This window comes from Rosa rugosa, chromosome 2, assembly GCF_958449725.1.
Source record: "Rosa rugosa chromosome 2, drRosRugo1.1, whole genome shotgun sequence".
Classification (NCBI taxonomy): Eukaryota; Viridiplantae; Streptophyta; class Magnoliopsida; order Rosales; family Rosaceae; genus Rosa; species Rosa rugosa.
Genome location: NC_084821.1, coordinates 65301184 through 65323614, shown reverse-complemented (window position 1 = coordinate 65323614; position 22431 = coordinate 65301184). Strand labels below are relative to the sequence as shown.

General features: G+C 39.7%; 4 protein-coding genes and 1 non-coding gene across 6 annotated transcripts; 2 read left to right on the top strand and 3 right to left on the bottom strand.

Annotated features, from left to right (window-relative positions):
* Nucleotides 1-30: 30 nt before the first annotated feature.
* On the bottom strand, nt 31-657 carry LOC133731298 (uncharacterized mitochondrial protein AtMg00810-like). The gene has a single exon (XM_062158704.1). The coding sequence runs from the start codon at nt 655-657 to the stop codon at nt 31-33; it is 627 nt and encodes a 208-aa protein (XP_062014688.1).
* A 2140-nt stretch (nt 658-2797) lies between these two features.
* LOC133733425 (toll/interleukin-1 receptor-like protein) lies at nt 2798-9770 on the bottom strand. 2 transcript variants are annotated; one of them, XR_009857712.1, is made up of 4 exons: nt 8275-9770; nt 8033-8175; nt 3655-4193; nt 2798-3441 (listed from the first exon to the last, which is right to left on the bottom strand). XR_009857712.1 is itself a non-coding variant. In XM_062161046.1 (3 exons), the coding sequence occupies exons 1-3, from the start codon at nt 8859-8861 to the stop codon at nt 4045-4047; spliced, it is 879 nt and encodes a 292-aa protein (XP_062017030.1). In that variant the 5' UTR covers nt 8862-9770; the 3' UTR covers nt 3475-4044. The 2 variants fall into 2 exon arrangements, 1 of the variants encoding a protein (XP_062017030.1); XM_062161046.1 differs by lacking the exon at nt 2798-3441 and having other exon boundaries at nt 3475-4193.
* On the bottom strand, nt 9578-9790 carry LOC133734968 (small nucleolar RNA U3). Its single transcript, XR_009858711.1, has one exon. It is a non-coding gene; the product is annotated as a small nucleolar RNA U3 (small nucleolar RNA).
* Nucleotides 9791-13867: 4077 nt separating this feature from the next.
* On the top strand, nt 13868-15151 carry LOC133734393 (oil body-associated protein 2A-like). The gene is made up of 3 exons (XM_062162036.1): nt 13868-14186; nt 14274-14471; nt 14589-15151. The coding sequence occupies exons 1-3, from the start codon at nt 13898-13900 to the stop codon at nt 14843-14845; spliced, it is 744 nt and encodes a 247-aa protein (XP_062018020.1). The 5' UTR covers nt 13868-13897; the 3' UTR covers nt 14846-15151.
* Nucleotides 15152-19250: 4099 nt separating this feature from the next.
* On the top strand, nt 19251-21208 carry LOC133733112 (cyclic phosphodiesterase-like). Its single transcript, XM_062160718.1, has 3 exons — nt 19251-19690; nt 19768-19822; nt 20732-21208. The coding sequence occupies exons 1-3, from the start codon at nt 19397-19399 to the stop codon at nt 20935-20937; spliced, it is 555 nt and encodes a 184-aa protein (XP_062016702.1). The 5' UTR covers nt 19251-19396; the 3' UTR covers nt 20938-21208.
* Nucleotides 21209-22431: the final 1223 nt, after the last annotated feature.

Genomic DNA, 22431 nt, shown 5'->3' with positions numbered 1-22431 from the left:
AGAATGGGGTACTGAAAATGGACACCAAGTTCATATAGCTAGTAAGAAGCCTAGCCAAGTTGTCTCGGCACTGGAATGAGCAAGGGATCGATATTCAGATTTTGCACTGGAGCGAGCAATGGTAGGTTGCTTTTTGGAACACCAAGCGATAAGGGTATTGCCAAGGTAAATGAGATAGCTGGAAGTGGAACGGCGAGATTCTGGGCAACCGGCCGAATCGGCATCAGAGTAAGCAGAAAGGTGGGCAGGTTGGCGTTGAGGACTAAAATAGAGACCATGGCCTAGTGTGCCTTTGACATAGCGGAGAATACGTTTAGCTGCAATGAGATGCGGAGCACGAGGTTGACTCATGAATTGTGACACATAATTGACCGCAAAGGCGATGTCAGGGCGTGTAATGGTTAGGTACTGCAAGGAGCCAACTATCTCACGAAAGACAATTGGATTTTCAAGAAGGTCCCCATCATGTGTGGTGAGAACAGCTTTTGCCGACATTGGGGTGCTCACTGGTTGATTGAGTAACAGATAATGCTTCTCTAAAATATCATGAGCATACTTGAGTTGATTGATGTGAAGGCCATTGGAATGAGGCTTGACCTGTAAACCAAGAAAATAGTGAAGGGGACCAAGATCCTTAATGTCAAATCCACAGCCCATGGCATCAATAAAACTTTGGAGAAGCCGATCACTGCTGCCCGTAACGACAATGTCATCAACATAGAGTAAAAAGAAAATTGTATGCAGTCCATGTTGACAGATGAATAAAGATGAGTCAGCTTTACTATGTCGAAAACCAACAGAAAGCAGAAAAGAACTCATGCGTTGAAACCAAGCACGGGGTGCTTGTTTGAGGCCATAAAGTGCCTTGTGAAGCTTACAGACATAGGAGGGCCGAGAGGGATCGACGAAGCCAGGAGGCTAGGTCATGTAAACGTCTTCTAGAAGATAGCCATGGAGGAATGCATTTTTGACATCCAACTGACGGAGAGGCCAACCCCTAGACACAGCAACACAGAGAACAGTTCGAATGGTAGCAGGCTTGATAACAGGACTATAGGTTTCACCATAGTCGATCCCGTGTTGTTGATGGAATCCTTTGGCAACAAGGCGGGCCTTGTAACGCTCGACTAAGCCATCCGGGTTTCGCTTAATGCGGGACACCCATTTGCAGCCCACAATATGCTGAGATGGAGAGGGAGGAACAAGGGATCATGTATGGTTTTTCAACAAAGCATTAATCTCCTCGGTCATGGCAGCTCTCCAATTCATATCTTTGGAAGCCTGAGTATAACAAGTTGGTTCCATGGAATTAATAACAGATAAAAGAGCTTTTAGAATGGGATACTTTACAGTGCCATTTGTGTGAATTCTGGGCTGGATGATTCCATCTCGGAGCCGAGTCCTCATGGGTGTGTTGGGGGCGGCAGAGGAGGCGGCGGGACTGATGGAGGAGCAGGTGAAAGTACAACGACCGTCGATAGAGGGTCAGGGGCGACCGGAGGTTCGGTGACGATTGGAGGATTGGCAACGACCAGAGGAGCGTCATCGTTTGGTGGATGAGCGACGGTGGACTGAGCAGGCAGGATGGTGGACTGAGCAGGCAGGATGGTGGACTGAGCAGGCGGCACGGGTGCAGCCACCGGTCTGTGACGGCGGCGGTAAGTCACGACCGGAGTAGCACGACCAAGGGGCGGCGATGTGGGCAGCTGGGCCAGTGATGAAGGATGCGGAAGCACGAGATTGATGGAGTGCGGGTCTGATGCGAGAGACGCCAAGGGTGGATTTTGACCAGAGTGTGAACTTGGGTTATTGGGCTGGAGACTTGGACTTGGGTCATTGGGCTGTGAACTTGGACTTGGGTCATTGGACTGTTCTACGCGAGAAGGAAGGGCAGATTGCTCAATTTGGTGATCAGTTGGGCTTGGGCCAGATGGTAATGGGCTCGGCAGGATGGCCTGCGGAGATGGAATGTTAACTCTATTGGAGAGAAGAGTGAACTTGAAGTGATCATGTTAAATATGATTTTCATTGATCTGTATGTTTACAATTGTACAATTATATAGCTAAGATCTGCTCTACTGTTACAAGACGGTACCAATAGAATTCAATGCTATAACTACAAATATTCAAAACTAATCTACAATTACAGAATCAGTTTTGATTGTGGAGGAAATCAATGTAGGAGAGTGATTTTCTCTAACAAAAGGTATTGTTAATTAAATTAACACGAAGAGATGGATGAGATCCCAATTTCAAATTTCCGCTGAAATGTTTGAAAACTAAGAAGAAATAAAAATAGGGGGCCATTAGAGCAAATGGAGTAGCCATTAAAGCACTCTTTGCTAATTGGTGCTTGTTTGAATACATGTCTTCTGTAGAGATTTCTGATACTATTTCGGGAAATACTCTAGTTGTTTATTGTAATCAGGGGTTTAGGCTCAATGTCCCCCCATTGTATTCTACAGTTTCATTAATCAAAGCTTAAGGACAGCCGCACCAGCCCTTTATTCAAAAAAAAAAAAAAAGGGGCACTCAGGTACTTCTTCAGCAGTGTTGGTTAAGATTGTGAATGCGGCAACACATGGGAGCAATGGGGGAACCAGGGCCGGTCTTGAGATTCTAACGGCCTGAGGTGAAGAATTAAAATGTGGCATACCAGATTTATATATACGTGTGTATTTTTTTTTTTTGCACCAAATAATAGTACAAAATCATGTATTATATGTATATTTAATCCTACATAAATTTCTGAAATACGTAAAAAAAAAACAAAACAAAAAAATACTTGAAAGGGAGATGCAAGGTACGAACTGGGCCTAAGGAATGACTTAACTAATTGAAAAATTAAACAAAAAGAAGTGAAAGAGAAGCAACATTCGAACCTTGGTTGGTGGGAATAAGGAATAATGTCAATTCCGCTAGCGCAAAGCATCAACATGTGCTTTAGAAGGCACAAAATGTATATAATGTAAAATATAACATATATGCATAATTAAATTACTCGAGACCCCCGGGAACCGGTGGCCTGAGACGGCTGCCTCAGGTGGCAGCCCTCAGGGCCGGCCCTGGGGGGAACGATATCAACTGGAACCATCTACATCAAAGGTATTGTTAACGAATTTAACACGAAGAGATGGATGAGATCTCAATTTCAAATTTCCGCTGAAATGTTTGAAAACTAAGAAGAAACAAAATTGTAAAAAGAAGAAGAAATAAAAAGAGGGGGAACCTGTTAGACAGCCAAGCGACCCCTTAGAAGTCAAGATACTGAGGTATGAAGTATGATCCTATAGAACATATCCTGCTCAAGTAAGGTCGGAATACATTTGCACGTGCATGCATATTTCAACGCCTCTAGTGTTTCTCATTCCGCGATGTGGTACGCATTCCTTCACTACAGCTCTGAGAGCTGACCTCTAGACTCGATCTCCTAGTCTTTTACTACATACAGAACCGAAAAGAAAAAATCCAGCACGTTTATCATTTATCAAACACAAGTAAATACTAACTCTTAAAAGTTAAACCTCATATTCAAATGCTTGAAACATTTCTTTATCTAAAGCGAAAGAAAATGAAAAAGGCTAGTAGCTACCATATATATAAAACATAGAATCCCCCCTATTCAGAATAGCCATCCCAAGCATATATATATACCTCAAATTTCTCTGCGCTTTCAATCAGAGTCATCGTCATTTCCACCTCCACCAATTGCTGATGAAGGGCAGTTTTGCTGCCAATGTTCGAGGGCTTCTCCTTCCACCATATGAGTAAACAATGTAGTCAGTGTTTGAATCGTCCCCTCCCGCTTGACCACTTCCATGCATTTCCTGATCAGTTGCAGAAGGGCAATCTCGGGTCCAATGTCCTGGGCGGCCGCACTTGAAGCATTCATTTCTCCCCACAGATGATCTATCTCCTTCCCCATAGTTGCTCCAACCCGAGGATGAGTAGGCTTCCCTTCCCATTTTCCTTCCATACATGTCCTGATCACCTGCTGAAAGGCAATCTTTGGCCCAATGTCCTGGACGACCGCACCTGAAGCATTCATCGATCTTCTGCTACAATAATGTCCTCATCACCTGCTAAAGGGCAATCTTTGGCCCAATGTCCTATTCCACCACAATTCAAGCATTCATCTTCTGCTACAGATATGTCAAGCTCCTTCCAATTCATAAGTTGCGATGAGCTGAACCCTGAATAATAGTCGCAAGAAATTCAAATATTTTAGTGGACAGAAACAAAATTATGAACAAGGGACAGATTCAAACGTGCAAAGAGTGTAAAGATAACAAGGGAAAAGGATAACATCAGTGTCCATATCAATGAAGCTCTTCTTAGCTAAAGAAGAACAGTCGTTAAGAAAACTGAAACCATAAAACAAGAGAAAATACTCCATTTCTAAATAATTTGGATACACTCATCCAAGTTCTCCCCTCTCATGACTTGCTTCCATTATGTCATGATTTGAACGTTCATTTTCTACATCCGTTTCAAGGATCGTCTTTATGAACAACCAATCAAATTGAATATGGTTTAATCAACTAACTGTTCTAAACATCATTAGAAAATTAATATTTACCAAAACGTATTTGATGTTAAGGATAATTGTTAGTAAAATAGTAAAAATTTAGTATAGTTTTATTTGTTAGTTACGAGACTTTTTTACAGCTGTACTACATCTCTAGCTACATGTATAAATAGATGCAACTGTACTCCTATTTCGGTAACAAGTTACAAAAATACTTGATACCAGTTCGTTGCTTCTTCAATTCTCTCTGCTTCTCTATTTCTTATGCTAAAGCTAACATGGTATCAAAGAGCCAGGTTCGATCGGGATCGAAATTTTTCGCTGGCGACTTAGATTTCCTTCAAGAAATTCATCCTCTCTATTTCTGTCTGCTTATGATTCAAGCATTCAAGCTATTCAGATAAGTTCATCGTTCATTTTCGTAGATCGAGTTATGAAATTTCATCAAGATTGTTGACATTTGCTGTTGATTTCTTCATCGGAGCCTTGAAATTGTGTTCTATGCACTCTATTACTGATTGAAAAAGGTTATTCCTGGAGATTTGTTAAAAGATTGAAGAAAAGTGAAAACCCTAGATCTGTTGAAGAAACGCATACTTTGATTCTACTACTTGTTGAACAATCTGATACTAGTTCATGTTCACTGCCTGAATTCCTTACAAGTTTATTGCTAGAATGGATTATATTTAAGGAACTTTGATTGAAGACCAGAAGTTCCTTGAATTTTTGGGATAATTTTCTTTGGTTCTGCATATGGGTATTTTTGTATGAGAAGAGTATATGCTCATTTTGGGCTCCTATTGAAGAATGCTACTCAGTTATTACAAGTTTTCTGCCAATTATTGAAGTTTGTTGAGGTGTTCTCTCTACCCTCAATTCGTGGCTGTATTGGTGTCTTGATAAGATTGGGTTCTGGTATAGCTCCGGGTTCTCTTGACTTCAAATCAAGATATGAACCATTTGAGATAAGTTGGGTTTTGCATTCAATGATTTCATACAAAGATAAGAAGGGCTTCAGTACTACTTGTTAACAATTGGTCTTGGTTATCAGTTTTGTGAAGAAAATTTCAGTAGCATTCATATTATTGTTACTCCAGGTTTTGGAGTAGGTTGTCTGCTGGTTATTCAAGATAGGAATTCCTATTTTCTCTGCTTTTCTACATTAAAGGAATCATATTGTCAGACTTTGCCACCTTGAATCATGCATCAGAACAGTGAGCTACAGCTTTCTTTACTCTCCAACTTCAGCAATGTAATCACAGTTCGCTTGGATGACACTAATTACGTAACTTGGAGATTTATGCTCGAGTCAATGTTGGTAGGGTGTGCTCTAATGGGATACATTGATGGGTCTATTCCGTGTCCCCCACAATACAAAACAACAAAAGAGGGTTGTATTAGCTCAGAGCTTACACAAGACTTTAAGGATTGGAGGAAGAATGACTCTGCTTTGATCACTTTACTAGCTGCTACTTTGTCATCTGATGCACTTTCATTCATTGTTGGGAGTAAAACATCTAAAGAAGTGTGGTTTTCACTCGAGCAGAGATATGGTAAACTTCCGAAATATAAAGCTTTTGAGCTCAAGACCTCGATGCAGAAAATTCAAAAAGGTAACGATAGTATTGACAAGTATATGCAACGTTTTAAAACTGTGAGGGATCAACTTTCAGTAGCTGGAGTTTCTATTCCTGATGAAGATATAGTTATTTTGTTTTTGAATGGATTGCCTTCTGAGTTTGCTACCATGAAAACTATAATAAGGATCAAAACACAAAAATCCCCTGTTTCAATGGAAGAATTAAGATCTCTCTTGTTAATTGCGGAAGATGAGATTAATCAATCTATGAAGTCCATTTCTTTGTCTTTGGAGGCTGCTATGGCTGCATTTGATGATAATTCCAGAGGTACTTTACCTTCTCATTCTTTGAATAATAATTTACCTAATTCCGAAATGGTTAGCTCATCTACTACACCTACTGCTACTCTTACAAGCAATTCTTCAAAACCTGTTACTCAATTTGGTTGTGTGCCTCAACCGACTGTTATATCTACCACACCTGGGTATGTTTCTGCATCAACTCATGCTACTAGTACTGTACATGCCTCTAATACTATGATGCTTACGAGTAGTGTTGCTTCTCCTACTGGATGCACTATGCAATACATGCCTAATTCTGAGTTTATGATGAGTGCTACTCCTGCTGCATTAAATGGCTGCATCATTTATCCTTCTCCTTCACCATACATGTTCAATGTCCAACCTCAAGATGTTGGTTATTCTCCTTATAATAATGGTTTGGTTCAGTCACAAGTCAACACAGAATTCATTCAACCCAATGGTAGAATTCAACATAATGGAGGATTTATTGAACCACATGGTACTTTTTCATGTCAAAATGGTGACTTTCAGACCAATGATGGCTTTATGCAGCAAGCTCCTGATAATTCTCAGAAAAGCAATGATTCTTGTGGTCCAGATCATAAGAATAATGGTGTCTATGGACAGAGAAATAAGTCCAGTTCTGATGGTGGGAGGATTGGTCCATTTGTGCACAATAATAAAGTTTCTCAAGCAAGATCTAGTGACTCTCAAAGTGTGTGTTCTGGCAAAATTTGTCAAATATGTAAACGATTTGGACACATTGCTGGAACTTGTCCTCAAAGATCTGCTCCTAGGCAAATTATTGCCTTTGGATCTTATATGCAGTGTCAGATTTGCATGAAGTCAGGTCACAGTGCAGCTGAATGCTTGTACAGGCATAACTATACTTTTCAGCCACCAAATTATGTCTCAGATGCTAGTCAAAGTCTTCCCTTGCATATTAACAATGCAACTCCAGCTCCCTCTGACTTCTCCAAATGGCAACAAGAACTGCTCAAGGAAATTGAAGCTTTTCCGATGCAAGGCACTTGGCGGGCTTGGCGGCTGTTATCTACTCCTTTGGATCAAACTACACTACATTGTAGGCAAGCAACTTATCCTATGAAGCTATGCCAATCACTGCCACTCATTAATCCTGGTTGAAACCAATATCATGGGTTACTGTATTGCTGAAGTCTTTGGCTATTTGTTGATGCAATCTGATGGTACCTTCTCTCCCATCAGCTTGAGGGAGGGTGTTAAGGATAATTGTTAGTAAAATAGTAAAAATTTAGTATAGTTTTATTTGTTAGTTATGAGACTTTTTTACAGCTGTACTACATCTCTAGCTACATGTATAAATAGATGCAACTGTACTCCTATTTCGGTAACAAGTTACAAAAATACTTGATACCAGTTCGTTGCTTCTTCAATTCTCTCTGCTTCTCTATTTCTTATGCTAAAGCTAACATTTGATACTTTCAAGTTTATAAAGAGTTGATTTAGTTAATATTTCAAAGATAATCATTATAAAGTGATTTGAACATGAGCGGTTCTTATTATATATAATACTGTAAAACAATTACAAATAAGGGAGAATTCGGACACATTTGTGTGTGCAAATTGAGCGGCGGACGTACCAACATCTTGTGGGGCAATGCATAGCGTAATGTGACTTTCAATTCCAACCAGGCCCTTCAAATCGCTTGAGCATTCGCGATTCAACTTCATCACATTGTCTTCGACAACTTTGACAACTCCCTCAACTAATTCGGACTCCTGGCTGGCATAATGACCAAGAACAAATAATTACTAGTTGAGGACTTAAGGTCATATAGTTAACTAGTCAGAAATATGAATTAGTAAAAAGTCGAAAAGTTACCCAAAGCTGTGTGAATCAAACCCAGCTAGGTTGGAAGCTATAGTTAAAGCATCCCTCCACTTGCGCACCTTGTCTGGCTTGTAATGTTGTTCATGTTGAACAAATGCAGCTTCATAACTCTCGCTCTGGTGGCGTACATGTGACGGATCTACTTCGTAAAAAATAGGTATAACCAATTGTTGATATCTTTCTTTACATTCTATAATATGAGCAAGTTCATTCAAGCACCATGTGGAAGAAGCATAGTTTTGTGACAAAATGACCACGGAAAGCTTTGATTCCTCAATTGCTTTACGAAGGGCAGGTCCAATTTCCTCTCCACTCTTAAGTTCGTAATCTATGTAGGTTTTGATTTGCTCCCTATCTAAAGCCGCACGAAGATGGCTGGTAAAAGCCCTGCGGGTGTCCTTCCCTCTGAAACTAAGAAAGACATCGTACCTAAAGCCGTCAGGTGCAGAAGAAGAAGCCATATTACAGAAACCCGTACAATCCACAAGTCCAAACTGGCAAACTCTTTCTTGGAGAAAAACTCTCCAGCTTAAAGAAATAATTAAAACAAATACTAAATTAAGTGGTGGAATGTACATATGTAAATGGACAGATAAGAATAATGAACGAACGCTTGCATGTTAAACAAAACAAATCAAGCAGTGTGGGAGAAGAGAGAATACAGAGAGATTGTGCTGATCTGATTATCAGTGTTGGATTTGCAGAGATTTTGAACTTGCTAGTAACAAAAGAATCCTTTCTTTTCTTCTTTTTCTTTTCTTTTTTTGAGGAAATTAAGTAAGAAAGAATCGTTGGGACTAGAATTCTTAGTATAGCAGAGATAAAAAGAAGAAACCAATGAGGAAAATTCTAAGCTCTTTAGTCGAGATATCTTTCACTACTTGTGATTCAAATTAAAGTGAGAGGAACAGGTAGTGCCCTACATGGCTGAGCTTTCCAGACTTAACTAACGAAAGATAAAGTCGGTAGGAACAAGCATGAACAAGAAAAGTTGCAACCAATCAACCATAATATGAGGTGCATGACAAATACAAAATAATGAAAATATTAACTTACCAAGGCATGAGATTGATCAAAGCTTTCAAGATTAGTGAGTGGTAATTTAAAACAAGATTTGTATCCCAACTCAGGTCCCAACCTTTCTCTGTCCTCACAGTACGTAACTACCTTATAACATTACATTCACCATCAGGCCAGTTTATCCTGCCGGGATAATCTGATCAGCTCAAATGCTTCTATCATCTTAAGGCTGATGCTAGTTTAAGAACAACAAAGAAAAATAAAAAGAGGGAGGAACCTGTCAGACAGCCAAGCGACCACCCCAGACTTGACGAATCAAGCTGAGAACGATCATCTACAGCCATGGTGACCCGAGGATCACCAGCCATTAATCACGCTCTGGTCGCATGGCTCTGCTTCATCCACCAGGTTTAGATTCCTGTCTCCTTAGAAATCAAGGATACAGAGGTACGATCCTATAGAACAGATCCTGTTCAAGTAAGGTCGTGAGCTATCAGCACGTGCATGCTTATTTAAACGCCTATATTATTCCCTTCTGTCCAATGTGGGAGGCTTTTCTTCTCTAACCTCTGGGAGATGATGGTTGTCTCTACACTCAATCATACAGAAGCACAGAGAAAAGTCGACCAAGCACGTTTTCTCATTCATCAAACATAATCAAATACGAACTCTTAATATTTAATAATTTCTTTTCAAATGCTTGAAACATTTCTTTGTCTAAAGCGAAAAAATAACATGAAAAAAAGGCTAGTAGCTGCCATATAACGGAGATGACTTTCCTCCTATTCAAAACGGCCATCCCAAGCATACCTCAATTTCTCTGCGCTTTCCATCACTGCCATTATCGTTTCCACCTCCACCATTTGACGAAGGGCACTCTCGCTGCCAATGTCCGGAGCGCCCACACTTGAAGCAGTCATCTTCCCAGTAAGTGCTTCTCCTTCCACCATATGAGTAAACAATGTAGTCATTGTTTGAGTCGTCCCCTCCCGCTTGACCACTTCCATGCATTTCCTGATCAGTTGGAGGAAGGGCAATCTCGTGCCCAATGTCCTGGGCGGCCACACTTGAAGCATTCATTTCTCCCCATAGATGAACTATCTCCTCCCCCATAGTTGCTCCAACCCAAGGATGCCCTTCCCATTTTCCTTCCATACATGTCTTGATCACCTGCTGAAGGGCTAGGGCAATCTTTGGCCCAATGTCCTGGACGACCACACTTGAAGCATTCATTTTGTGCTATACAGATGTTTTAAGCTCTTTGCCATAGTTTCTCCTCCCACCAGAAGAGTAGCCATGAGGTGAACTCTGAATAATAGACACAAATTTCACACATGCATATTAGTGGACAACAACAAAAGTATGAATAAGGGACAGATTCAAATGTAAAAAGAAAACAATAAAGATACCAAGGGAAATGAATAACATCACAGAGTCCACATCAATGAAGCTCTTCATAGCTAGACAATTGTTAAGAAACCAAAACCATATATATAGAACAATGGAAATACACTCCTGCATTAATTTCTTTAACAATTTGAATTAATGTATGTACAAGTTCTCTCTTTTCACTTGTTTCCATTACATAATCTCGTTACATGATTAGAAAGTTCACTTAGGATTGTTTTTACAAAAAATTCATCAAATATTCAAATCGAATGTGATTTAGTCAACTAACTATTTCGCATCATTATAAGAACATAACTTTATCAAAACATACTGGATACTTATATGTCTATAAAAGATCCAATTTAGTTGATGTTTTGAAGATATTCATTCATTACAAAATGATTTGAAAAATCAACAATTCTAACACGATAATACAATATTACAATTAGAAACAAGGAAATGTTTGCACATATTGATATGGAGTCGTGTCTACTAACAAGTTCGTGTACTTTGGGTTAAAGAATCATGGTCTAAAACTCTAGAAACTGCGACGCTAGCTAGAAATCAAAATTCTATACATAACTAATTCTCAACCAAAAGCTAGCCGCTACAGAAAAAGGGGTTGGGTATTCACAGTAAATATTCCTAGATAACTAAAACTGGGAAACCCGAGATGTTCTACTAATAGTCACTAGTCACTAATGAAAAACTGCCACAAAATTTTCTGCTTGACTGTCTTTCTTCTTAACATTAGTAGTCACAAACTAAGTCTCAAAGCGAAGCAGTTGAAACTAAAAATTCTTGTCTCCTTCACTTGTGAAAACTTTAGGGTTCTATAAATTTAGGCTTGTTCGCAAAAACACACCACCTCTAGATTTCACGGTGGTGTCAAAATGTCAAATGCAATATGTTTCTGTCCATTTGACAGGAAGACCACAGTGGCTTCTAAAACCTAAAAACGTCAATTTTCTAAATAGAGCATAGAGACACAAATTGACATCGCAGTAAAACTTTGGTTACATGACTATTGATCAATGAATTTATACAAACTGGAAATTACGCTTACTAAAACGAGGAACCAAAATTAAAACTACCTGAGATGACATTCGGCCTTCACTCTTTGCCTTTCTCTGTTAGGAACCGAATTGTTAGAATTCTTATATTGCTGTATCTATTTTCTAGAACGCACCGTTTTACTTGTTTTGGTGCTGCGCACCGTTTCAGCATTGTAGATAGAATATGTTAGGTAGAGTCAGCTACGGTTACTCGTGTACGTGAGCTCCCTATATATGCATTGTCTGCTTGAAGAGAATGATATCAATGAAAAATCAGTTTTTATCTGTTTGGACCCAAAATAAGCATTTTGGCATGACAAGGCGTGTCTTGGAGAAATTGAGCCAATGTCAGTGGCTCAAGCTATATATTGTCGACAAGTTCGAAATATATATATTTAGAGGCTAAATAAAGCCTACTATGAAAGCATGGAAACATGAAAAGTCAACTTTAGCACATTTTCCTACTTCGGCTAGGAGAAACCGAGCTAAACAAGGAAGGAGGGGCGGCAGACTGACCAAATGAACTTGAAATGAGCTGAAACTCTGCAGATCCATTCTAGACAGCCCAAGGATCATTTCTTATGAAGAGTGCAAGAGCTTTTTTTTGAGTGGAAGGCCTTCAAACAATCAGCCCAATTTTCTACAGAAGCAAAACTGGAAAACTGGACCTGTAAGAGGTCCAGCAGCATTTTCGGCCCAACCACATGGAATAAAAATCTGAAAATTTGTCAGGATGATCTACACTCATAGTGGAACATTTCATATGAAGAAGTCGAAGGCATAAATGAAGTCTTGTTGGAGAAATAATTGAAGGAATAAAGGGGCAGAAACTGACCTAAAACCAGCTCAATATTCACATGTTCATGTTTCCTACCCACATGAAGAAAGCTAGATGCTTTTCTCTTTTTCCTTGGATATATTTTTCTTCTACAATCTCTTTAATAGATCATCACCACTTCCATGTTGCTGCACCTTCATGCTTTGCTTTCATTTCATCTTTTCTCTATCTTTTCCATATTTTACAAGTGAACTTAGATCTACTTTCATTATTTTTCTTCCACTCATCATTTCACTCTTCTTTTTCTTCCCTATATAAACACATTCTCCTCTCATTCTAAGACACACATTCACATTCAACAACAACATCTCTCAGATGATCTAAGTTCTCTCTAGAGCAAACCTCTCTAAGAGCAACTCCTCTCCTTCTCTTTCTCTTACCGGTGATCACACTCCTAGTCCTAGTCTTCTCAGAAGCCGACTTTCAGTGCCACCAAACCCTCTGTCAACGTGCTTCGGTCCTAGTCTCCTCGGGAGCCGACGGTAGTGCCGCGACCACAACGGTTACAGAACCAGCTAAGCAAGGGTAACGCCCTAGCAACCCAGCCAAGCTAAAGTCACGCTTTAGCAAGATCTCAATACTTCCCGGTGATTTCGCTCTGCTCAATCTGCAATATTGAGTATCGACTTGTGAACAAGAAGAAACTTCAGCAAAGTCCTCACCACGAGACACAAAGAATCCCACGACGAGGTTGGTGCTCTCCTCGTCTACAATCGCTTGATAGAAGTCAGGTCAAGGGACACCCCCGACGACCGCACCCGAACGGTGCTGGCACGCCCGCGCAAGAAAAGAGACTATTGACCAGCTGCAACAAAATTGGAGCCAAACATTATCTACTTATTTTCTTTAGTTTTCTCTCATTTCTTTCCTTTACGAGATGCCGTATCATAGTTACGAACCTGGGGATCGTAACATTCTCCCTCAGAAGAATGTGAATTTTCTTGAACAAAACCCTAACGGCCGGCAAAGCTGATTATCACTAATTTTGGTTAATTAATTCAATTTGATTTGATGTTAAATAAAGATTAAAAAAATTTAACGATTATATAGGAACCAAACGGACCTTACAGCTGTCACTATATCCACCAAAGCAGCCCAAGTATTCTCCATCTTCCCCATTTGGCTTCCTCACTTCACAAGCCTCAGCCACCTCAGTCCCCCCATGCAAAACTGTATGTCCACGTGGAGGCCTTAGACCCCACCACGTCCCCACTCACCACTTCCTCAAACCCCCTCAAAACCAGCTCTGATCAATAACCATTTCTACTCCACTAATCATAGACAACAAGAGCAACTTACGACGTCGTTTGAGATGGCCTCGAGTGACAAGAGACCGACTCCGAACCCAGTCCACGGCGGCGACGACTCCACGACTCCGGGGAAGCCGATGACGATGGGGCAGCACGTGCTGGACAAAGGAGCGGAGATGATGCAGTCGCTGAAGCCGGTGAACCAGATGAGCCAGCACGTGTGCACCTTCGCTCTCTACAGCCACGACCCGACACGTCAGATCGAGACCCACCACTACGTCCATCGCCTCAACCAGGACTTCCTCCAGTGTGCCGTCTACGACTCCGACGGCTCCCACGGCCGCCTCATCGGTAATATTATTATAACATCAAACGCAGTCGTTTTAAAGTTATTCATGGTTGTTTTGGTAATTTAGTTGTTGATGTGTATGCATGCAGGTGTGGAATACATAGTATCTGATCGGATTTTCGAGGCTTTGCCTCTGGAGGAGCAAAAACTATGGCACTCTCATGCTTATGAGATCAAAGCGGGTCTTTGGGTCAACCCCCGGGTCCCCGAGATGGTCGGCAGGCCGGAGCTCGAAAATTTGGCCAAAACTTATGGCAAATTCTGGTGCACATGGCAGGTTGATAGAGGTAATTGAACTTTTGTTTTGTATCCATAATTCATATGATATGAGGCAAATTACTAGTTTACCACCCACGGTTTTGCTTTTGGCACCCCATATTGATTGAGTTGTTGTGTATGGTTAGGTGATAGGCTTCCACTAGGGGCACCTGCCCTGATGGTGTCATCGCAACCGGTGAACTTAGGACATGTGAAGCCTGAGCTGGTGGCGAGGAGGGATGACAAGTACAACATATCCACAGACGCCATAAGCCAGTCGAGGTTGGAGATCGGGGAGCCGGAGTGGAGCAATCCGCAGGCGGACTATTGGAAGAATCACGGCAAGGGTTTTGCCATCGACATTAAGAGCACTGAGATGAAGACGAGGGCGCCCTTTCCTTAGTTGCAACATGTGTTGCATGATTGGGATAAGAAGACGAGGGCTCCCTTTCCTTGGAAGGAACATGTATGTGTGCGGTACGAATAAATAAGTAGATAAAAATTAGCTAAGTGCCTGTTGAACTGTTTAGTCTATGGATGTGCAGTAATGTGAAGGAACGTATATTATGTTTTGTAGCTAGCTCTTTCCTTGTTTATATGGCAAACACAAATTGCTTTTGTGTTTATTTAGTACTTGTTGGAGGGTCGTCTACGTACAGTTTGGTTATATGTATGTAATTACCTGATCTTATTGATAAGCTATTAGTTGTTGGAACGTTATATACATGTAATTAGTAATTACTCTTAGGCACCATATTATGCCACAATTTTTTCAGCTGGCCTCCAACAAAGCCACAAAGGAGTGAAAACGTATGCTAATTAGGTATCGAGTCATGTTCCCCTGGTCAGCTGCTGATCAGGGATTTCATGGTCAATCACCGTCCGATTTCAATCGGACGGTTGACAGCTTTCATCTTTTAAAAAGTTAGAGAGTTGTCAACCGTCCGATTGAAATCGGACGGTGATTGACCATAAAATCTCTGGTCAGCTGCTGACCAGGGGAACATCTCTAGTTATCTTACCACAATGGTAAAACATATCATCCTTATGCGTTCCATATTCACTATAAGAGAATCTTGCGTGGGGCAATCGTCCCACCACGTGGTGGGGCGGACCAATCACTGTCCAGCAGTGGGTGTTTTGGGTATTGCACTTTAGAAAGCAAGGGTAGTTTTAGAAAAGAGAGAAAATTTTCTTTCTTCTGATTGGTTGGCCTTAAGCCACGTGGTGGGGAAACCCCACCTATTATCGGAATATGAAAGGTAAACAAAGATCAATAAGTAGATGACAGTGAGTGCTAGCTACTGGAAGTACTCTTTGAGTTCCAGCCCTTTGAGTTCCATCAACAGTTTAGGAGATCTATTTTATAATTATATTACTATAAAAAAACTTTTCAATTATATTATGGTAAATTAACCGTTAAATGTTTATGTATGCATGAATAGATCACTTCTAAAAATTTTCTTCTAAATTGCTAATTGTTAAAGTATCGAACTAGATCAAATCAATGGACGGATTAAATCTGTCAAATATGAACCGTTTATGGTCATAACAGATAAATCACGATTATGAATATTTTAACGATTTTTAATTTAGTTGAAAAATTACATAAATAATCTACACATAAATATCTGAAGTTCTAACGGTTGATTTGCTGAAATGTAATTGAAAAGTATGTCTACCGCAAAAGTCCTCAACAAGTCTTTATTATATATATATATATATATATATATATATATATATATATATACAGTCCGGCTACACTAAGGACGTCCTTACCTAGCCTTAGGTACGGATTTCCAGTTTTCACCCACTTTCCGATCACATTTTCACATCTTAACCGTTCAGTTTTTAGGTCCTAATATATAGATCCCCTCTGCAAAATTTCAGCCAATTTGGTGATCGTTAAGGCGTCAAAAACTGCAATTTACCATTATAAATACGAACGGTTCCGGTTCGACAGATTCGGTCCGTTCGTGTAAATTGCAGGTTTGGACACCTTAACGATCACCAATTTGGCTGAAATTTTGTAGAGGTGATCTATACATTAGGACCTAAAAACTGAACGGTTAGATGTGAAAATGTGATCGGAAAGTGGGTGAAAACACCAAATCCGTACCTAAACCTTAGGTAAGGACATCCTTACCTGAGAAAAATCCTATATATATATATATATATATATATATATATATATATATATATATATATAGAGTGTTCATTCTAAAACCGCCGCCTGATCGAGGTCTGAGGAGGGACGTCCACACTTTTGTATCTGTGCGGACTTCTGCTTCTGATCCGGCATGTGTGTGTGTATATATATATATAGGGACTCGGGGGAGTAAAGAGAGGAGTGGATCCTATGCTTAGACCGACAACATCGATAACACTATATCTTATCTGCTGGTAAGTTTCACGTCATTTTTTTTTTAGGGGGGGGTTTTCTAGTTTTCAACATTGTGACCGATTTACCATAGTTATATATATAGATAGCAAAAGTGCGGACGTCCGCTTCTGATCCGGCCTCTGTGTGTGTGTGTGTGTGTATCGTTAAGGTATCGAACTAGATTAAATCAATAAACGAACTGAATCTGTCCAACCTGAACTGTTCGTGTTCATAAGTGTAAATCGCAGTTTTAAATGCCTTAATGATTATCAATTTGGCTGAAAATTTGCAGAGATGATCTACTCATATATACCTAAAAACTGAACGGTCGAGATATAGATATGCGATCGCAAAGTGAGTCTATTCAAGGAAATCCTTAGATTTTCAAATCTAAGGAGGTCCTTAATATAGAAAGAATGTGTCTGTGTGTGTGTTTGTGTACAGAGAGGATCAGAAGCGGACGTCCGCACTTGATGCAAAAGTGAGGACGCGCTCACAGAGGCTCGAGGCAGCGCGGATGGCGGCTCTGGTTCTGTCTTCAGAGACCAAAGACACCCCGGACGATGTCACCATCAAGTTGAAGGCCAACATGATCGAAGTTGCAGGTCTGCTCCAAAAGTTCAACAAAAACTCCAAGCAAACCAATTTCGACTTTGAACTCGTCACGGAGGAGTCCACCGGCAAGAAGAATCTCAAGATGGAGGCCTGGTTAGGCACCGGCAAGATCAACCGTCAGCGCCACCATTAGCCCCGCTCAGAGCCGTTATGAGCGACGTCCGCACTTTTGCATCTTTGCGAACGTCCGCCTCTGATCTGGCCTCTATATATATATATATATAATATATTCTCTTTGATTTTAAACTAGCTACAAGCATTTTGAATTGCGCCATAGCATTAACCAAAAAGCTAATATGCGCCAACTTTTCGGTTATATATTGACATCTTCACCGTTCAATTTTTAGGTTCCTATGAGTAGATCACTTCTGCCAATTTTCAGTCAAATTGATGATTGTTTGGGTAAAGAACTAGATCAAATCAATGGGCGAACCGAATATGTTCAACCTGAATCGGTCGTGTTCATAATCAGTAAATCACAATTATGAATACTCAAACGATCATCAATTTGGCTAAAAATTTGCGTAAGTGATCTACTCATAGGGACTTAAAAATTGAAATGTGGAGATACTGATATATGACCGAAAAATTAGTCTAAAAGCCGGTTAGAGCATCTCCAACAGTGATAGCTATCTTCATAGCTAAAAGTAGCTAAAATTAGAATATAGCTAGTTGAATATTGAGTTATGCTCCAGCAGAATACCTAAATCTCAAGTTAAATTTAACTTTTAGTTAAATTTCTCTTTTCTCTAGCTAAATATAGCTAGGTCTTTTAGCTAAAGCTAAATTTAGCTTTTGTTTAGCTAGTCTGCTGGAGATCAAACTTAGCCTAAAATTAGTTAAATTTCAAATTTTTTTTGAAATAAGTATTCTGTTGGAGATGCTCTTAGCTTTGTATTAAGAAGCTAACAAGATAGCTTTAGAGCGCTCCTCCATTTTGTAATATTTCTATCGATTACTATTAATGGAATCTTCTAATAGAAATAAAAAAATCATAGCTATAGTAGCTGGACCAAAATGATCCACTAGATGTCCAGATTTCAACAAAAAATGAGCAATGAAAGAAAACGTTAAAGTAAAATTCTAAAGCGACCTAACAGAATGCAACCCTAGAGTAAAGCTCAAAGTAACTAAATAACCTGATACTACCATGGAAAACTTTGAACACAGTTAAAACATGTCCCCAATTTATTCATGTTCCCAAAAAATCACTCTACACGGAGAGTGTTTTCTCAGACTCAATTGAAAGATTAAAAATGAAAATAAAAATGAGAGGCCCAGCAAGCTAAGTACGAGATAAAGCCTGCATTAAAAGTTTAAAATAGAGGCCCAAATACGGAGCCTTAGGCCCAAAAACAACAACTCCAGACCCATCCAAGCTCTATCAATAAGCCCAACAGCACCAAGTCCACGAGCCTAGATCAGCTCTACGACCACCATACTCTTGACGACGGCATCGCAACCCAGCCACCACTATACCGCAACCCTAACAGATTTACCGTGATGAGGGAATGAAAGCAAAATATCCTCAGGCCAATCGCCGCTGCAACCCTTTACTGCTCATACAACACCCATCTGTGGAACCGCTAGATCGCCGCCATCCCAAGCCACCAAAGCGTCCCTTAAAAGCCCTTAACTGAAAGTCTTTTTTTTTTTTTTTTTTTTTTTTTTGTCCTTTTAAATTGGTCAAAAAAAAAAAAAAATCATTCTTCAACTTGGTCTTTCTCAGTTTCTCTAAATTTTTGGCAAGTCACTGAACGTCTGAAGTCTGAACCAAAAGTCTATCCAAAAATATATTGTATTATTCCGCGAATATTCTATTAATTTCATTTTTACTCCGAAACACCTCAAAATGAAATGAAATGAAATGAAATGAACTGAACTGAACTCCTTCCGATCCTCAGCGTTCTCGGACTGTTTGGCTTTTCTCTCTTCATCCAATCCTTCTCTACTCTCATGGCTTCCACCACCCCAGAAAAGAACGTCTATTCCGTGTGGGCGCTTCCACCGGACGACGTGACCCCCAGGCTCAAGAAGCTCATGGAGGGCCTCCGCGCCGAGTTCAACGGGCCCTACTTCGACCCCCACATCACCGTCGTGGGGGCCATCACCTTGACCCCCGAAGACGCTCTCAACAAGTTTAAAGCGGCCTCGCAGGCCGTGAAGGCCTACGAAGCCAAAGTTGAGAGCGTCGCCACCGGAACTTTCTTTTACCAGTGTGTGTTCCTCCTCATCAATCCCACTCCTCAGGTAAGACTTTGTTTATGGGTTTCAAGTTTTGTTTATTATGAAACAATGAGATTGAAAGTTTGTGTCTTTTTGTTCAGGTGGTGGAAGCTAGTGCAATCTGCTGTGGGCATTTTGGTTACAATAGCTCAACTCGTGAGTTCTGATATATTTTATAGACTAAAGTTTTGTGCTTTGTTATTTTTGGAAATATTTGTCTCTATCTGTTTTGTTTGGATGGGAAAATGTTTCTGCTGTTGATGATTGGTCTTAGCTTTGAATTGACTTGGCAATTATTGAAGCAGAAATCATACTATGCCTGAAAAGTTGAGTTATAGCAGTTAGCATTTGTCAAGGTTACATCTTTATACCATGAAACCACAAAAGGAACTCCTCTGTAAATATTATAGGTTTTTGTGGAATGCCCATTTCTTTTTAGCAAACTTGTGGATTGCCCATTTGGTTAAGTCAACTTTTGTTATGGGTTTTGCTGAGCATTTACACAATGTAGATTAGATTGGGAATGCTCAGACTTTGTCTGCAAATTGGACTACTCTGTATATATCCACAGAACTTGTTGATATCCTAAACTAATAGGTTGGCTGTTTCATATAAGCCAATTTTTTTATGGGTATGTTAAGGATGTAGATAATGAAGAAACATTGCCAACACTGCTGCTTAGAATGCAAAACTGAACTCATCTGCATATTTGTTGGTAAATTACCTGTTTTAGCAACTTGTAGATTTGCCCATATCATAAGACAAGCCAATTCTTGTGGTTGGTTAGCATTTAGTCAGTGAAGTTTAGATGGTCAATGGTGCTACTTTATCATGTAATTTCTATAAAAATATCCATAGGGGTTTGGAGAATACGTGATTTTAAATTTAACTAACTTGTTGACCAATTTCATGTAAATCAACTTTTTTATGGTTTTGCTGAGCATTTAGACATAAAGATGAGATTGCATATGGTGCCTACATGCTTTGTAAATTGAAGCATGATTTGTGTATGTACCAAGACTATTGTTCTTGTTCTAACACTAATGATTGTTGGATCAATTGCAGCTTATATGCCACATCTGAGTCTCCTGTACGCAGATCTGAGTGATGAAGATAAGAAAAAAGCTCAAGAGAAAGCCAGCATTCTGGACGAGAGCATTGCTAGTCTGAGCTTCCCCGTTACTCGCCTTGCATTGTACAAAACTGACACTGAAGATAAAACTCTCAAATCTTGGGAGAAGATTGCTGAGTGCACACTCCAACCCAATTAGGTCTCTTGATGTTTGTGTTTCAACTTGTAATGACACTCTGTTCCAATGTCCCCGTCAACTCTAATGTGTAAAGTTGAAGTTTTAATGTAATGTCAAAGGCTCAAAGCTGTCACAAAAAAAGCTGGGGTTGTCTGCCAGCTAGTCTTGCTTTGTATTTCTGATTTTCTGCAATTTGTGTAAGGAAACACCTTGGTTGGCCACTTGGCCGCCGCTATGTTTGGCCGCCACTAATTCTCAATAATGTTAGATCTTCCATGTGTTTCCTCTGAAATGAGTACCTATAGATCCAAATTATCCAATTACTGGTACGAGTTATAATGAATATGACAGAAATGAATACAAACTAGATTGGTCTACTTGCCAATCCCTGCAGTAAAAGCCTACTGAACTTTCTTGTTGAGTACTTAATATAGAGGGACCTCAAATTAATAAAATTTTCCAGATGAAAAGGACCTTGATGCTTATCAGATACACCTGAAGCCAATAGTTCCTCATTCCCTGTGGAATAGCCAAAAGGAAACATGAATCCTTCTTCTCCTCATAGTAGCGTCAGCACACACGCAATATGTGTGTGCACTGTATTGTTTTTCTGAGTCATATATTCTACTTTCTTTCTTTGCGGTTTGATTATTGTTTCTTCTAAATATATATATCTTTCATGTATGAACGATAAAATTTTTATTCTTTTTTTTTTTTGAACTTATAAAATTTTTATTCTTGAATGAACAAAAGAATTCATGGTCATAGATATACCGAAAATCCGTGAACAAACCCAAAAAGGTTCTAGTCAGGGTGTGGTGGCTTTCTTATTTGAGTGAGTTTAACCTTAAAATTGAACAGAAGTTGCACAAGGACGGCAGTCAAAAATTGTAGCTTGGATCTCAAGTTAAAGCTTATCTCGTGTGACCTTATCCCATATCATCACAAGAGTAGAATGACGAAAAGAAAGAACAAAACTATTAAACAATGAGTTGTACAACTACATCCTACAGCATGAGCGCAGCCTCAAAGTCAATTCTGATCCAGAATTCATGTTTTATCATCATGGCCAGAGGTATGACAGTTTCTTTGCTAAGAAAATGAATATACTAATTTCTCCCATTATTAGTATATTTTAGGAGGCTTGATTATGATACATTGAACAAGCCAACTTAACCAAATTGGTTGTGAATTGTTTGAGTCCACTTGTTTATAAGAGTAAGACAAACTGAGGAAGTGATAGCAGTCCTCCTGCAACAACCTCTATATTCCTCTCAGTTTTGTTTTCTTTCCACTAAAACTTGGTTGGTGTTGAAAATGAAACTTGAAACCATGTTCCATGTTTGGCCATATGTGATCTGTGGATATTTTAGCTCAAAATTTTCCAAAATTAGGTTCAAAGAGGATGGCAAAACCCAAATTTGTAGTTTCTTTATTTTCCTTTCTTGTAGTTCTCGAATGTTGTTACACATTAGAAGATCAACTAAATCGAAAATCGTTTAGTCTTTCAATGAT